Genomic DNA, 13,394 nt, shown 5'->3' with positions numbered 1-13,394 from the left:
AAAAAAGAATACATCTTATTCCATGTACATAAAGTTTGGAACAGGGGGGGGAAAATCAATCTATGGTGGGGGAGAAAAGAATCAATCTATGGTGGGGGGAAAAAAATCAGCAGGACAGTTACCTCTGGGGGCAGGGGACAGAGACTGACCACGAAGGGACATGAGGAAAACACGCAGAGTGATGGCAACATTTTGTATTGTGCTAGGAATCTCAGTGATACACGTATATGCACCTGACAAAAACTCAGTGCACGTACATCTAAGATCCGTACATTCCAGGGGCACCTGGGTGGCTCAGTTGGTTAAGTGTCTGACTTCAGCTCAGGTCATAATCCCAAGGTTCTTGGGTTCAAGTCCCGCATCCGGCTCTGTGCTGACAGCTCAGAGCCTGGAGCCTACTTCAGATTCTGTGTCTCTCTCTGCCCCTTCCCTGTGCATGCTCTGTCTCTCTCAAAAATAAACAAACATTAAAGAAAATTTTAAAAAAAGATCTGTACATTCCATTTTACACAAATTCTATAACTAAAAAACCACCATAAGCAAATACTAATTTGCCTATAACCGAATTACTGATAAGCATCTTCAGGTATTTAGGTGGTAGTACAGACCTCTACAAATTATTTTGAAATGCATCAAAAAGTGAGACAGAGAGGGATGGACAAATGGAGAGATACGTGATAAGGCAAATACAGTAAAATCTAGACTCCAAGTAATAGGCAGGTGTTTATTGTAAAATGCTTTCAATTTTGTGGTATGTTTGAACATGTTCAGAGAATTTAGGAAAATCAACTCATCTACTTATTAAGGAAGCTAAAAAGGGAAAGGCAGAGGCAAGGGCAAGAACAGTGAGCAAAAGGGGAGTCAGACAAAGGTATCAACAAAGACAGCTACGGAGCACAGAGGAACCAATGACACTCTGGAGGTTTCGAAATAGGTGTCTTGGTCCCTGGCAGTGTGTCCGGTTTTCACCACGGATGCATAGTGCATGCTAATAAAGGTGTTCTAAGGGTTGTATTCCATTGGAGCAGTTAAAACTACAACAGGAACATTACGGAAGAGTTCTGATAAAGTTACACGAAAGGCAGTGAAAAGGTAGTGTCATTAATAAATAGAGTGGTACTTATACACAGAAGTGAGCATTGCTCTCCAAAGTCGTCATCAGCAAAGAAAGGACATGGGATTTCAGGTAGGATTTACCTGGGTCCAAATCCCACCAGCTACTAGTCTACCTGAGCCTCAACTTCCTAATCTCAGGTATGGAAATCTTCTTACCCCTCTCACAAGGCAATTCTGAGGATTCGATGAGACCACACACACGGAAATGACTAACCTGGCACGGGGTTAAAAGTAATTCCTCAACACATTGTTTTGAATAATGAATAATTGAGTAACTGTTGTTTTTCTTTCCTCTTAATCTGAGAATGCCACCTCTGTGACATTTTTGAGTTAATGACCAGGTGAATAAAAGTCCAGTGTTTGTGGGGAGAGGGAAAAGAACACACACAAAGAGAAGGGTAGCAGAAAACAGGCCTTCTTTTAGGGACCGCTGGAACACAGGTCGAGCTGAGGGGCCATGGAGGTGGGACGAGAAGGGACCAGGAAAAAGACTGGAGAGGAAGACAAGGGCAGGGTCACCAAGGGCCTTCTGTGCCGGATTAAAGAAGTGGCTCTCTGCACTCTAAGCACTGGAGAGCCATTTACAGGCTGTCTGCTGAGGAGGGCCATGATCGGAGTTCTCTTTTGGAAAGGATGTTCTGATGGCTGATCCCAGGGTAGAACTCCAGGACCACTTATGTGCAGACAACGTCAAGAGAATCAAGGTAAAGACTAGAAAAATAGGACTCCAAAATCGATACATCATACTTACAAACAGTAGTGTGGTTATGACCATCTAACCAGTGTGTGGAATAAAAAGAGGAACCCAGGAGAGTCCAGCATTTAAGGGATGAGCAGAGAAAGACACCCTACAGGTAACTAAAAGAGAGACAAAGAGAAACAAATGTGGTCGATACGGACTGAAAAGTATCCATTGAACTTGACAACTATGGGGCTATTAATGACCTTGTCAAGAGCAGGTTCAATCAAAAGATGAAATAGAAATCAATTTTACTAGGCTTACTCTAAAGTGAAGGTAGAGACTGAAGATGTGGGATATGCTTTCAGGATGGCATCAATGGGGGGCACCTAGGTGGCTCAGTTGGTTAAGCATCTGACGCTTGGTTTTGGCTCAGGTCACGGTCTCATAGTTCATGGGATCGAGCCCTGTGTCAGGCTCAGTGCTGACAGTGTGGAGCCTGCTTGGGATTGTCTCTCTCCCTCTCATTCTGCCCCTCCCCCAAGTGCTCACACGTTCTCTCTCTCTCTCTCTCTCTCTAACATAAAAAAATAAACTTAAAAAAAGAATGGCATAAATGAAAGAAGACAGAGCAGTAAATAAATGGAAGTACACAGTTGAGAGACAATATGTTTAAGCCACAGGGGTTCAACAAGGAGGAGGAAAAAGCAGGAAGGATGAGATTTAAAGATGAAGTGAGGGAGAGGATAACCCATGAGAAACAACAGAATTTAGATCAGCGTTGGAGGGACTGGCCTTGGACACGATGATAGAGACCTCACCCAAGGAGACAGAAAGGAAGAACATAAGTGTGTGTGCAGTGGGCAGGGAAGAAATAATGTTCAAGACTTGGAGGAAAGGTAGCTGGCTGGGGAAGGAGGGAGGGGAGAGTGCTCCAGGAGGGAACAAGATGTGTGAAGGCCCTCCCAGGAGCCCTGAGACAGAACCTCAAGGAAAGTGAACTTCTTCCAAAGTGACCTGAGAGTTCTATAGACTAAGGTGTAGATGTGGCAGGGCTGGAGATGTGCACACACAACACCAAGTCAGGTCGAGTCGAATCCAAAAGCAATAGCAACCCACACTTCTTTAAACATCACTCTGGCAGTGGAGTGCAAATTAGATACAAACCAGGCAGGAGTAGAGGCAAGAACAGTTAGGATGTATTTAATAAAAATCCAGGCAAGAGGGGCACCTGGGTGTCTCAGTCAGTTGAGTGTCTCACTTCGGCTCAGGTCATGATCTCACAGCTCGGCTCGTGAGTTCAAGCCCCACATCAGGCTCTGTGCTGACAGTTGATAGCCTGGAGCCTGCTTCAGCTTCTGTGTCTCCCTCTCTCTGTTCCTCCCCTGCTTACACCCTGTCTCTCTCTCTCTCTCTCTCAAAAACCAAACAGAATCCAGGCAAGAGATGATGGTACTGTGGTGGCGACAGCAGAGCTGGCAAAAGAAATCAAATACGTTCCGAGATTTAGAAAAGGCAAAATCGCTTAGAATGTACAGCCTGAATGTAGGAAAGGAGAATGAAGGACAGATGGGGGAGGAGGTTCACATCTCTAGTTTGGGAGGTTAGAGAGATGGTGAGTGGTACCAATCACTGAGAAGGGCAGGTGCGGCCAGCGAGCTTTTGCTCTTCAGCCGGCCGAGCTTGAGGCATCCATCTGCGAAGCATGCAAGCAGGCGCGTTAAGGAAGCAGGTGAATGCACATACAGGTCTGGAGCCGCGAAGAGGTCTTTAGGGCAACAAACCTGGGACTGGTCTACAAACAGCTGGGAACTGCAGGCATTGAGTAGATGAGATTGAGTAGAGGAGATTACGTAGAGAGAGGACGTAACGTGGCAGGACCCGAAGGAACCGCTTCCCTAATATATGAGTGGAGAGGAGGAGCCAACGAGGAGGAGGTGGAACAGCCAGACATAGACGAGCAAAAACAGAAAGCAATGAAAAAATTATTTCAAGGACAGTAACTGTGTCTAAAGCTGAGCTGTCAATAAGAATGAGAAGTAAAACTGGTGAGAATAATTCTAACAAAGACTGCATGGGATATACAATGAGTAGGAGGTAGGGAAGAAGACAAAATCTACTCAAACAGCTTAACTGTGAAAAGGAGGAGGAACGAGGGACAGAAAAGGCCAGGGAGGGCACCTGGGGGGCTCAGTCGGTTGGGCGTCCGCCTCTTGATTTCAGCTCCGGTCACGATCCCAGGGTCATGGGATTTAGTCCTGAGTCGGGCTCCATGCTGTGAATAAGGGAGGGAGGGCTGCCTGCCTCTGGCTGAATGGAGTCAAGAGAGGGCCCTCAGGGTGTCCGTAGGGGCTCCCAGGTGGGTACATGGCAACAAGGCCGTGGGTGGAGTGCCAGCCAAGCCATGAGCGAGGGACAGGGAAAAGAAGAGGGCGTTCCCCAGACACAAGCACCCCTGAGCCAGGCAGGAGCAGGCTGGAGACAAGACCAGCTCTGAGCACCGTCCTAGGTGAAACATCCTCTCAGAGAGGGGCAGCTGGGGCTGTCAGATGTCAGCTCAGGATCCCAGGGTGATGGGATAGAGCCTCGTCAGGCTCTGTGCTGAGCATGGAGTCTGCTTGAGATTCTCCCTCTCCTTCTGCCCAGCCCCTGCATGCACATGCTCTCGCTCTCTCTCAAAGAAAAAAAGAAAAAGCCAGGAGGACTCGTGAAAAGTGCAGCTGAGAGGTGTGTGACAGGTGCATCAAGAAATCGAGGGAAAAAGTGAAGAAAGCAGCAAAGAGTGATGGATTTGGAAGAAACTGGAGGCTCTCGGGGACAAGAAGTCTTGGTAATATTAAAAAATACGAGTAAGGTTGGGAAACGTGGAATAATAGAAGACTGAGAGACTGCGATACTGAAGTTCCAGATTTCAGAAGAACAGGGGCAAGCAGTGAGAAGGTCTCAGCCACGGAGGGTCGGGGGGACCCAGAAGAAGGCGGAGCAGCAGTGAAAGTCCTGGAAGTAGACGAAGTCAGGAAAGGAAGGCCAGGCTGGTACACGGGTCACGCGCATGTATACTCGGGGTACACGAGAAGGTAACAAGACTCGGTGGGAAAAGGACACTGGTCAACCAGGCACTGAAGCCTACAACTAACATAAGTGAGATCCCAGAAAGCCAGAAGGTTTACAGTTGTAGGATATAACCAGACATTCTGAGCCTCAAAGGAAAAGAGACTTGTATAAGAAGATGGAAGACGAACTGTTTGGAACAGGTACTGAGGAGCTAAGAGATGTCAACCCCACCTTACAACCCATTTGAAGGGGCAAGGCAGCTCCTACTCAAGAGAGCCGCAGAGAAGATTTTCTCAGGAAAAAAGTAGATTAATATAAAGGACGAATGTGAAGATTGCTATATGAAAAGGCTGAGGATATATAGGGGTGCCTGGGTGGCTCAGTCAGTTAAGTGCCCGACTTCGGCTCAGGTCATTATCTTGCTGTTCAGAGATCGAGCCTCACATCAGGCTCTGTGCTGACAGCTCAGAGCCTGGAGCCTGTTTCAGATTCTGTGTCTCCCACTCCCTGCCCCTCCCCCACTCATGCGCACAGGTGCTCTCTCTCTCTCTCTCAAAAATAAACAAACGTTAAAAAAAAATTTTTTAAGGGTAAGGATATATAGATAAAAGGAAAAAGACAATAACAAGAAATAATCTGAACATAACCAAAGAACCCATGTGTAAAGCCCACAGCTGACACCATACTCAACAGTGAGAAACTGAAAGCTTTTTCTCAAAGATCAGGAACAAGGCAAGGATTTGCCATTGTATTTGGTGTGGTATTGGAAGTCCTAGACAGAGTAATTAGGCAAGAAAAAGAAATAAAAGGCATCCAAATTGGAAAGGATAAAAAATTATCTGCTTGCAGAGGACATGATCTTTTACATAGAAAACCCTAAAGATTCCACACAACAAAAAAAAAAAACTGTTAGAAAATACAAATTTAGCAACATTGCAGAATACAAAATCAGCACATAAAAATCCAGTTTTTATATACTAACAATGAACAACCCAAAAAGGAAATTAAGAAAATAATCCCATTTACAATAGCATCAAAAAAAAAAAAAAAAAAAAAAAAAAAGAATATTTAGGAATAAATATAACCCAAGCAGGTGAAAGACTTGTACACTAAAAACTACAAAACACTGCTGAAAGAAAGATACAAGTAAGTGGAAAGACATCCGTGTTCATGCACTGGAAGACCTAATATGATAAAAATGTGCGTACCACCCAAATAAGCTGCAGATTCAATGCAATCCCTATAAAAATTTCAGTGGCATGTTTTGCAGAAATAGAAAGAAAAATCTTAAATTCATATGTAACACAAGGGACCTTGAATAGCCAAAAGAATCTTGAACAAAGTTGGAGGCCTCACACATCCTAATTTCAAAACATATTACAAAGCTACTAAAGCCAATGGTATGGGCATGAATATAAAGACCAGCAGAACAGAACAGAGCACCCAGAAGTAAAAATTTTAAAAAACGGGCTGGCATATATGATCGATGGATGTTCGACAAGGATGCCAAGACCACACAATGGGGAAAGGACTCAAAATGGATTAAAGACCGAACTATATGACCTAAAGTTATAAAGCTCCTAGAGGAAAACACAGGGAGGAAAGCTTCCTAACACTGAATTTGGCAGTGAATTCTTAGATATGACACCAATAAGAGAGGCAACAAAAATAGACAAATGGGATTACACCAAACTTTAAAACTTCTGGGCATCAAAGGACACCATCAAAAGAAGGAAAAGGCAGCCTATGAAATGAAAGGAAACATTTGCAAATCATCTATCTCCTAAGGGATTAAAGAATTCCTACAACTCACCACCAACAAAAAAACCCCAAGGAACCTGATTTTTTTTTAATTTTTTTTTAATCTTTATTTTTGAGAGAGAGAGAGAGTGTGTGTGAACAGGGGAGGAGCAGAGAGAGAGGGAGACACAGAATCCGAAGCAGGCTCCAGGCTCTGAGCTGTCAGCACAGAGCCCAACGCAGGGCTCAAACTCACAAACTGTGAGATCATGACCTGAGCTGAAGTCGGACCCTCAACCGACGTAGCCACCCAGGCACCCAGGAACCTGATTTTTAAAAACGGGCCAAGAATTTGAACAGACATTTCTCCAAACATAAACAAATGGCCAAACAGTATGTGAGAGGATGCTCAACATCACTAATTATTAGGGAAATGCAAATCAAAACCACAAGATACCCATATCATACGCATTACGATGCCCACTCTCAAAAGCAAAGCAAAACAAAACACAAATAACAAGCGTTGGTGAGGATGTGGCAAGATGGGAAACCTCGTGTCTGTGAAATGGTACAACCAGTATGGAAAACAGAATAGTGCTTCCTCAAAAACTTAAAACTGGAACTACCCTATGATCTAGCAATCCCACTTCTGGGTGTACACCCAAAAGCATTGAAAACAGGATCTGGAAGGACTATCTGCTCACTCAAGTTCATTGTAGTAGCATTATTCACAATAGCTGAGAGGGAGAAGCAACCCAAATGTCCATCAACAACGACTGGATAGAGAAAATGTGTTAGGTACATGCGTATGATGGAATATTATTCAGCCTTTTAAAAGAATGAAATCCTGCCATCTGCTACGACATTGATGAACCTTAAGAACATTACGCTAAGTGAAATAAGCCAGTCACAGAACACAAATACTATATGACAACACTCATGCAAGGTCCCTAAAGTAGTCAAACTGACAGAAATAGAAAGCAGACTGGTGGTTGCCAGGGGCTGGGTGGGGAGAGGAAATGGAGAGTTGTGTTTGATGGGTACAGAGTTTCAGTTTTGTAAGAAGAAAAAACTCTAGAGCTCACTTGCACGACAATGGGAACATACTTAACTCTACTGCTGGTACACTTAAAAACGGCTAAGGTGACAAATTTTAGGTGTTTTCTACTACAATTTAAAAACAGAAAGACCACATGGCATGAAAGAATGGAGGAGAAAAGTCAGAAGAAAGGAAGAGCAACAGGACAATAGGGGTTTGCATTTTGAATGCACCCTTGAATGTCAAGGACGGAGGCAGAGCCAAAAGAAGTCAAAGGCAGGCTCCTACTACAAGATCAAGCTGTTTCTGATCTAATTCAGAAGGAGCGGGCCTCTTTTAAAGTCTCAAGATAACACTAGCAAAAAATTATTAGGGTGCCTACAAGACATCTTGAACATGGTTATTTCCTCAAATCTTCACCTGGTAGCAGAAATAGCAGTGATCCTTAGGGTGTGGGATGGGGAGTTGTCCCGAATGGACTTCCCTGTCGCCTGGAGCAGGTGCTCCCGCAAAGGGCGTCCTAGTTCCCACCCAGGTAGATGGTATAAGGACACAGGGTAGTTAGAAAAGGGAGAAAAAGCACACATTATAGGTTTCACATTCCATTTGTGATAACATTTCCTCCACTTTTTTTTTTTTTTTAACACACTACCAATTTTTTTTTTAATGTTTATTTATTTTTGAGACAGAGAAAGACAGAGTGAACGGGGGAGGGTCAGAGAGAGGGAGACACAGAATCCTAAGCAGGCTCCAGGCTCCAAGCTGTCAGCACAGAGCCCGACGTGGGGCCCGAACCCACAAACCACAAGATCATGACCTGAGCCAAAGTCAGACGCTCAACCGACTGAGCCACCCAGGCACCCCCAGACCTGAGAAACTTAAAATTGGTAGTATACACGGGGCGCCTGGGTGGCTCAGTCGGTTGAGCGTCCGACTTCAGCTCAGGTCATGATCTCACAGCTCGTGAGTTCGAGCCCCGCGTCGGGCTGTGCTGACAGCTCGGAGCCTGCAGCCCGCTTCGGATTCTGTGCCTCCCCGTCTCTCTGCCCCAACCCACTCACATTCTGTCTGTCTCTCTCAAAAGTAAATAAACATCAAAAAACATTTTAAATAAGCTTCTCAGGTCTGTTCTTTACATGCTAGCTAATGGAATTCAAGTGCTGAGCCTTGAGAATACTTGGGGGGAAAGGGGATATGTCCCATTCAATCTACAGCTGTGAAAATCTAGACACCATGCAGCATCCCCAGATTATCTCTGACAGTGGTGAACTGAGATGGTTTACAAAAATATCAGTATGAATCTCCTTTCAAATGTGGAGACTTCCAATGTGGATTACAAAAGCTTAATCCCCAAAATACTGTAACTTGATTGGCTCTCTTAATTGTTTGGATAATTTTCATATAAAAATGTTACTGAAATCTTATTATCATGCTGAATCAGAGGGAGCTCTGGCACTTTCTTCTCCCTTCATGCCTAGAGGCTAATAAAACCCACGACTGTTGAACTCCTTATTCAATCAAAAGGTTTGAAAGTCTTTGTCTCATTTAAATTAACCCGGGCTAACTGTATAAATGTGGAAAGTCACAGGGGTTGGAGGAAGCAGATTCACTCAGGGTCCTACAAGAGCAGTGATAACAGATCAAGAGGCTGTAGTAAGAAACAGAAGGAATGAAATCCCGAGGAGACATAGGAGTTCAATCCCTGTCTAATAAGAACTTGGGAAGCGACTCCTCTCTCCCTAGGCTGGGCCTCAATTTGTTCAGCTTCTGATCTCACTACTACAATCTATACCCACTGTTATCCAGTGTTGATGGCACCGTTATAGTTACAATTTTCCAGAACTGATTACAACGAGAAGCCTTGGTCTTTGTGGTTTTAACATTTATTTTTCGTTTACACCACAATGTGTTCTAGAGAGGAGCACGGCTGAGCAAGATTTTGACCTTGGGCCCTTTTATACTGTTGGAGGTTGAAGGTGGGGTGGGTGGGGGCTGTCCGATATTTACCAGTGTTTTCCATACAGCCAATGGCTTCCCCATGTCAGCAGACAGATCCCAGCTGTAGTTTTCTTCCAATGATTTCTAAGTGTTTTAAAGAACACAGTCATCTTCTCCTAGGGATTTGCTAGGTTAATAGAAGCAGAAAAAGAAAAAGGTCAGTACCCAAGGTAATTGTGTAGAGGCCCCATGACGCCTTCCATCTGCCCATCCTGCCCGTTTCCTTCCCTCACTCCTGTTCCTTATTACCATTCCTCTGGCCTCTTCCCACCTGCTCCCTTCCGGTCTCACCAAATCTTCTCACTGCCCACCTGCCTCTTCTTTCTTTCTTTCCTTCCTTCCTTCCTTCTACCTGAACTCAATTCTTCCCCTCTCTGCTCCCTTATGCCTCACTGTATTAGAAGCAAGGGGGGGAAGGGCAGAGAAGAAGGCAGTTCCAGGCCTCCTGCTTTTTCTTTCTTCCTACGGTCACTATACCACTGTTTAAGAGTGTCTAAATAAACAGTTTTAAAAATTAAAAGAAAATAAAAACTAATAAAAGGGGTACCTAGGTGGCTCAGTTGGTTGAGCGACTGACTTTGGCTCAGGTCACGATCTCTTGGTTTGTGAGTTCAAGCCCCGTGTCTGGCTCACTGCTGGCAGCACAGAGCCCCTTTCAGATTCTCTGTCCCCTTCATCGCTGCCCCTTCCCTGCACTCTCTCTCAAAAATAAACATTAGGGGCGCCTGGGTGGCGCAGTCGGTTAAGCGTCCGACATCAGCCAGGTCACGATCTCGCGGTCCGTGAGTTCGAGCCCCGCGTCAGGCTCTGGGCTGATGGCTCGGAGCCTGGAGCCTGTTTCCGATTCTGTGTCTCCCTCTCTCTCTGCCCCTCCCCCGTTCATGCTCTGTCTCTCTCTGTCCCAAAAATAAATAAAAAACGTTGAAAAAAAAATTAAAAAAAAAAAATAAACATTAAAATTTTTACACACAAACAACTCAATAATAGATAATATAAAGAGCTTATTCAAAATAGAGGAAAACACTAGCCACTCAACAGGAAAATAAACAGAGCAGAGAACACACACACACACACACACAGAAAATTCCATGAAGCACTAATACAAATGGCTGTGTGCAGTTTCCAACTTCCTGAGTAATCAAAGACATGCAAACTACAAGGAACTATCACTGTTCACCTCTCAAAGTAACAAACTTTTGAATGATCGTATTCACAGATGACAAAATGAGAATCGACCCTCTCGTGCACTCCTGTGAGCAAGGTAAATTAATACAACTTTACTAAAAAACCAAGTAACCGTATAGATCCTTATTCTGTTTGTTTTCTTCACAGCACTTATCACTGGATGATCTTTATTTGATTTCTTTAGTAGCTCACCCCAAAGGAACATTAACTCCACAAGAGCAAGGACTTGGTTCTGGTCCCTGCTGTACCCCCAGGGCCTAAAATAAGATCGGGCACATAACAGTCAATCGATAGCTAGCTAACTGCTGAATGTGACAGGGTTCAGGACGCACTACCCCCAAAATATAGCAACTTAGCATGGTGAATATTTTAAGCTAAAGGAGTCTGAGAAACTGTCAAAAGCAGGAAGGTCACTTTAGCCTCACCACCTGACTCGTCTTCCCTGAAATAGGTCATAAAATCCTCATATATGAGGTACCCTCCCTAAACCCAGAAGGAGTATCACCTGCAAAGAAAAAAGGATGCCAAGAAGAATCCTAACAAACATGCCTTGCTAAGTTTCCCATTAACTTCAATTTCCTGGAACTCAACTTACCATATTCCTCTGTGACTGTCCACTCTTCATCAAACCTAATTTTCTATCCACTGACCACCCCCCCCCCACGCCCGCTCCTGGCCTAGAAACCTCACTTGCCCACTTGTAGGAAGGGAGAGCAGAAACCAAGCCAGGTTTGTGCTTGGGCGACCAACTGAATAAGGATTTCCATCATTAGATCTGGAACGTAGGTTCGTGGAGAAATGTAATGTGTGCAGTTGAGACAGTGAGTTTGAGATGCCTGCAGAACATCCAAGTGGATATCCAAATGATCAGTGGATGTCTGGATTTAGCAGTTTGGAGTTAGGAGAAGTTGGGTAGAAGATACAGATTTGGGACTCCTCAGTGTGAAGGAGGTCAAGTTTGACTGCAGATAAAAAATCACCCAAGGCCGGGGCACGTGGGTGTCTCAGTCCATGAAGCGTCTGACTTCGGCTCAGGTCATGATCTTGTGGTCTGTGGGTTCGAGCCCCACGTCGGGCTCTGTGCTGACAGCTCAGAGCCCGGAGCCTGCTTCGGAATCTGTGTCTCCCTCTCTCTCTGTGCGCCTCCACCGCTCACACTGTCTCTCCCTGTCTCTCAAAAAGGAATAAAACATTAAAAAAAATAATTTTTAAAAAATCCCCCAAGGCATGGGTAGAAATGTCAACAGTATTAGAGAACAATTTAAGAGTCAATAAAAGTCTGTTTAAAGATCCAGTGGAACTCCCTTTTTGTCACAAAACAGTGATTCGTACATTATAAAAACGTGCAAACACGCAAGCACTCTAGTGTAGTGGAAAAAGCACTGGTGCAAGGGTCCTGAGGCCTAGATCCTAGAGTCGCTTAATTACTTCCAGACAGCGAGAGCCTGGGTAAGTCATTTAACCTCTACCTCTCTCCCCTTGTCAGTAAAATCAGAATACACCACCGGCTCCTTTGGCTCAAAAGATCACACCCCAAAGAACTGTGAATGCACTTTGTAAATTTCTCTGTAAGTATGTAAGTTGTCATGGCAATGTGCAATGTATTAGCTAACAATGCATATTCCTTCTAAGTACCCAAAAGAATTCTCACTCCTCAATCTCTGTGAAAATCTCAATGTTATACGTTCAAATCAACATCTCTCCTCTGAAAAAGCAGATCGGCAGGTTGGTTGGCTGGTGGTGGTGTTTTGTTTGTTTAAGAACTCCCCAATTCTAATTGTATTCAACCCTCCTCACCTGTCAGGTGGGGATTTTCTCATTAGGCTGTGAACCCCTCGTGGGTAGGTGCTGTCTATGCATCTCTAGCAAACAGAACCTAGTAAAGCATCTGGAATGAATGAACCCATCCATCCATCAGCAACTACTCGCCCCATCTTGCAAGTGAGTAAGCCGAAGCCCAAAGGGAAAAAGGGAGTAAGGGTCGCACAGGCTAGCGACAGCTCCAGTACCAGAACCCAGGCCAGCTGATTCCCAGCGTGACAACCGGGACCCCGCCATCCCCCCGCCCGCACCCGCCGCCCGGACCCCCGGCCCAGGCAGGCTCCCGCGGCTGCGCCCCCGCGCCCCGGAACCCCCGGCCCGGCCCCGTCCCAGCGCCCCGGGCTCCGCTCCCCTCCCGGGCCCCGCGCCGCTCACCCGGGCCGCTCCCGCTCCGCGCCCTGCCTTCCTGTGTGCTCCCTCAAGCTTCCCCCGCGCTTTTAAGGGAAACCGCGCCTCCGCCCTCGGGTTCCGCTGCGCCTTCCCGACGCGCCGGGACCGTGCGGCGTGCGGGGGCCGCAGCCTGGGGGCCGCCTTCGTTTCTGCTTCGCTCGTTTTTTCGTCCGTTCGTCCCTTCACCCCTCCGTTTGTCGCTCCACAGTATTTTATGGGAAGCCTACCAAGGCAAACGCTGTTTTGGGACCTGGTACTAAATCGGAAAATAAACGAACAGAGTAAATTGAGATCAGAAGTACGAAAAAGAAAGAAAGAAAAAAAAAAGAACCCGAAATGCGTGGAATCAAGAGAGTGAGGAGGAGGCAGTCT

The 13,394-nt window shown here is 45.4% G+C and overlaps 1 protein-coding gene across 3 annotated transcripts in view; it reads right to left on the bottom strand.

Annotated features, from left to right (window-relative positions):
* The window catches only part of AGK (acylglycerol kinase), an 80,744-nt gene extending 67,651 nt beyond the window's left edge, over positions 1–13,093 (bottom strand). The window contains exons 1-2 of one of the 3 annotated variants that reach the window (XM_030308589.1): positions 13,008–13,093; positions 9,636–9,753 (exon numbers count right to left, since the gene is read on the bottom strand). In XM_030308589.1, coding sequence (XP_030164449.1) covers positions 9,636–9,736 — 101 coding nt within the window. In that variant the 5' untranslated portion in view covers positions 9,737–9,753; positions 13,008–13,093. Of the gene's footprint in view, positions 1–9,635; positions 9,754–11,406; positions 11,833–12,608; positions 12,838–13,007 lie in introns of those variants that run through there. The other 2 variants (XM_030308590.1, XM_030308591.1) reach the window with 2 other exon arrangements.
* Between the last annotated feature and the right edge of the window lie 301 nt (positions 13,094–13,394).

The sequence above is a fragment of the Lynx canadensis genome, chromosome A2 (genome assembly GCF_007474595.2).
Source record: "Lynx canadensis isolate LIC74 chromosome A2, mLynCan4.pri.v2, whole genome shotgun sequence".
NCBI classification, from domain to species: domain Eukaryota; kingdom Metazoa; phylum Chordata; class Mammalia; order Carnivora; family Felidae; genus Lynx; species Lynx canadensis.
Note: the sequence above shows the minus strand (reverse complement) of the source record. Positions and strands in the feature narration are given on the sequence as shown.